At 33.5% G+C, this 3,838-nt stretch overlaps 1 protein-coding gene across 1 annotated transcript in view; it reads left to right on the top strand.

The window, feature by feature from the left end:
* The window catches only part of LOC107588896 (trafficking protein particle complex subunit 8-like), a 64,429-nt gene that overhangs the window by 27,560 nt on the left and 33,031 nt on the right, over nt 1-3,838 (top strand). The window contains exon 8 of the mRNA XM_016277150.1: nt 3,059-3,167. Within this exon, the coding sequence (XP_016132636.1) occupies nt 3,059-3,167 (109 nt within the window). The remainder of the gene's footprint in view (nt 1-3,058; nt 3,168-3,838) is intronic.

Here is a 3,838-nt window from a genome sequence, read left to right as displayed (position 1 = left end):
ATCCTCATAAACAGTAATTTAGGTATTAAGTGAAAGCAAACAGCTTAGAAAGAAAACGTGTAACAGTATATTGGTCGATATCGTCGACTTGATTGCACAGATACTATTTAAACTGAACTGAGCTGCATGACGACATCACTGAATTCAATGATGAACTGCCTTTAACTGAAAATTGAATGTTTACTATTGTCCTTTTGCATTATTGACACTATTTTTCCTGTTTAATTCTATAAAGCTGCTTTGGCACAATCTGTATTGCTAAAAGCGCTATATAAATAAAGGTGACTTGACTTGGATCCGGGCAGCTCTTAAAATGACAGCAGTCTAAAAATGCTGCTGTCTGTCATTCATGTTAATCAAACAACAAAAGAGAGAATATCGCTCACTGCTCTTGACTAAATCACTTTTGTAACTTTAATAAGAAGAAATATATTTTGTTTACACAGTGAAGAATATGCAGTGTTTTTATATATTTGATTACTTTATACAATGTAGCATTTCTTATTTAATTGTTCTACTGTAGTTTTTTGTCCTGTTGCTTGTAATTAGTTTCTTATTCTTATTTAATTGCTGACTGTTTACTTGTCTTAAGTGACTTTTTTTTTTACTTTAGGCTAGTATTAGTTTTTTTTTTGAAGATGTTGACACTGGTGACAATAATTATGATATTTATATCATATTATGATATTTGAATCAAAAATGTTGATATCATAAAGACTTTATTTAAAGCATAAACAATTATATTGTGATGCATGTCATTAACGTGAAATAAAATTACTCATATTGTGATATGAGTTTTTGATCATATCGCCCACCCCTAGGAAGCATACATACTCTTGCTCTATAATGTGACCATTATGCCAGGCCTCATCTTGAGTGTCAAATGCTGATATCTTGCTAACTGATAAAGTTTGATTGACTCATCTAAGTTTACAGAGAACGAGACGGCAGAAAGCTCATCCGGTTTGCTTTCATTATTTCACAAAAGCGCGATTTGTTTTTATTGTGAGTGCACACAAATAAACGTAGTCTTTACAGATTTGAAAGATGTATTACTCTTATCTTGTGCGTGCCATTATGTAGTAATTTGGAATGCACTTGGCAAAGCGAGCGATGTAATTTCCTTATTATCTTCAGCTGGCATGTTCCCGTGACAACAACATGCATTTTATATTTTAAGAAGTTTTATATATATATATTAGTTTTTATATATTATATAGCATATTTTAAAAACTTTTTAAAATATAAAATGTATGTTTATTTGTAACAGTTATGCTAACAACAATAAAAAATACATTTATGACAGTAAAACGGCAACATCTGCTGACGGACACCATGCTGTGTAGTCACGGGAACATCCCAGCTGAAGATATTAAGGAAATTACATCACTCGCTTTGCCAAGTGCATTCCAAACGACTACATAATGGCACGCACGTGCCCTGCTCACTCCAAAGTCCCCACTCCAAGGGGATAGGATGATCACTTCCATTTGGAATTTCCCCTGTGAACCGTTCGGTACCGATACTTGTATCGGCACATCCCTAATACACACATATACATATATACATATTTATATATACATGTATATAATTATATTTTAAAGTATATTAAAATAGAAACCATTATTTTATATTGTAACAACATTTTGCAAGATTACTGTTTTTTTTTCTGTATTTATCAAATAATGCAGCCTTGATGAGCATAAGAGACTTCTTTAAAAACATTATAAGTCTTACTGATCCCAAACTTTTGAACAGTAGTGTATATACATATTCTCTCTTTTTAAAGTAAATGCTGTTCTTCTGAACCTTCTATTCATTAAAGATTCCTGAGAAAAATTATTTATTATTAATATTAAGCAGCAAAACTGATTTTAAAATTGGTAATGTTAAGAATGGTTTCTTCAGCAGCATATTAGAATGATTTTTAAAGGAGCGTGTGACTCTGACGACTCTGAAGAGTAATGATGCTGAAAATTCAGCTTTGTCATCATAGGAATAAATTACATTTATAAATTATATTCAAGTAGAAAACTTGCAATGATATTTCACAATTTTAGAAATCTGAAAATAGTGATTGATTTGTACACTCATATTTCAAGATGTAAGGAAATATAACTTTGTATATTATTACTCTTCTTGCTTTTTACTGGATTTTTACACCATTACATTTTTACTATTTAACCAAACAGTAAACGCTAATAGTAAAAAAAGCAGTTTTCACAGTGAACCTGCATTTCATCTTATTTTGCTCTCAGAAAGCAGCTAGACTCTGGCAGTGTCACATTCAGGCCACTGACCCAGTTTCTTTCCCCCCACCACAATCAGACTTTAGCCCTGAGTTGAACTGTCTGTGTCTCTGTGTGAGACTGCTCTTTCGTCATCGTTTGGTTGAGTGTTTTTCATCAGCGCTCTGGCCCTGGGTTGTTCTGGTCCACAGAACTCCATCACCTTCAAGCACCCGGCCTGAATACATAATAAGAGGAAATGACAACTTTGTTTTATTTCTTAATGGGAGTTTTATGGTACCGTTCTAGCATTCCATGCAGGAACAGTTGTGTAAAATATCAGTGTCACGTATCATAGACAGCAAAAATCTTTGTGCAGTACAATGATACAGCATATGATCATTCTCAACCATCTATAGACCCTTTCTGTAAAACACATTTCCATGATTCAAAATTGAAATAACACTTTCGAATGTGGTTATTTACAGTCTAATTGCAATGTTATTTTAGTATTATTTATATACTAATGTAGTATTTATTTATATTTTGAATTATTTTGTACTATTTTCAACATAGTTAAAAACTTGTGATAGTTATCTTTATACTCATAGTTCTTTGTGTCAGCAGGCCTTAATACTAATCATTTAGGGGTGTGTGTATAATGTGCAGAAGCACTGCGTGATCACATGTTTGGCTTTGTTGGCCAATCAGAAGGCATCGATAGAAGGGATGGTACTCAGTGAATGCCTGAGTACAACTTGTACGTAAAAAGAAGAGCCTTTTCTTCAAGTGATGTTGATATTTATGACACTTTGACCTTTTGCCCTCAGAGCATGAGTCAGGTGACTGGTGACGGCTCCCTCCCGCAGCTGCCTCTGCCCTGCCTGCACAGCTCACAAACACGCGTGTTCTGCGGCCATGAGCGCAGACTCGCTGAAGGTAAGCACCCTCTGTCTGTCTCACACATTCATGTACACAAGAAAGTGATAGTTCACACGAACATGATGAAAAAAGTGTAGTTTAGTCACCCTCATTTTGTTCCAAATTGTTATGCATTTCTTTTTTCTGTGGAACACTAAAGGAGATATTTAGCAAAATGTTCATGCTGCTCTCATGCATACAATGAAAGTGAACAGAGGTTAGGGTTGGCAAAATCACCGCCAAAAATGACAAAACGCCATAAAAATAGTCCATGCATTTTTAAAGTATTATTTTTTTTCCCAGCAATGATGCATTAAACTAATTAAAAGTGGCAGTAAATGTGTTTTGTTTTATTTTCATTTGTTTCAAATAAATGCTGTTATTTTGAATTTTCTTTTCATCAAAGAATCCTGAAAAAAAGTATAACCGTTTACACAAAAATATTAAGCAGCACAGCTATTTTCAACACTGATAATAATAAGAAGCTTCTTGCGCAGGCAATTAGCATATTCGATTGATTTCTGAAGGATCATGTGACACTGCAGCCCTCTACGAACACCTTGGCAATTGAATCGCCATTGGCTAGTACATTTTTTAGTTTACTCGCCAGACTGAGATATATATATATATATATATATATATGTATATATATATACACATACACACACATATATATATATATATATATA

Source organism: Sinocyclocheilus grahami, unplaced genomic scaffold, assembly GCF_001515645.1.
Source record: "Sinocyclocheilus grahami isolate Dianchi unplaced genomic scaffold, SAMN03320097.WGS_v1.1 scaffold109.1, whole genome shotgun sequence".
NCBI lineage: Eukaryota > Metazoa > Chordata > Actinopteri > Cypriniformes > Cyprinidae > Sinocyclocheilus > Sinocyclocheilus grahami.
This window is presented reverse-complemented; position numbering and strand designations above follow the sequence as displayed.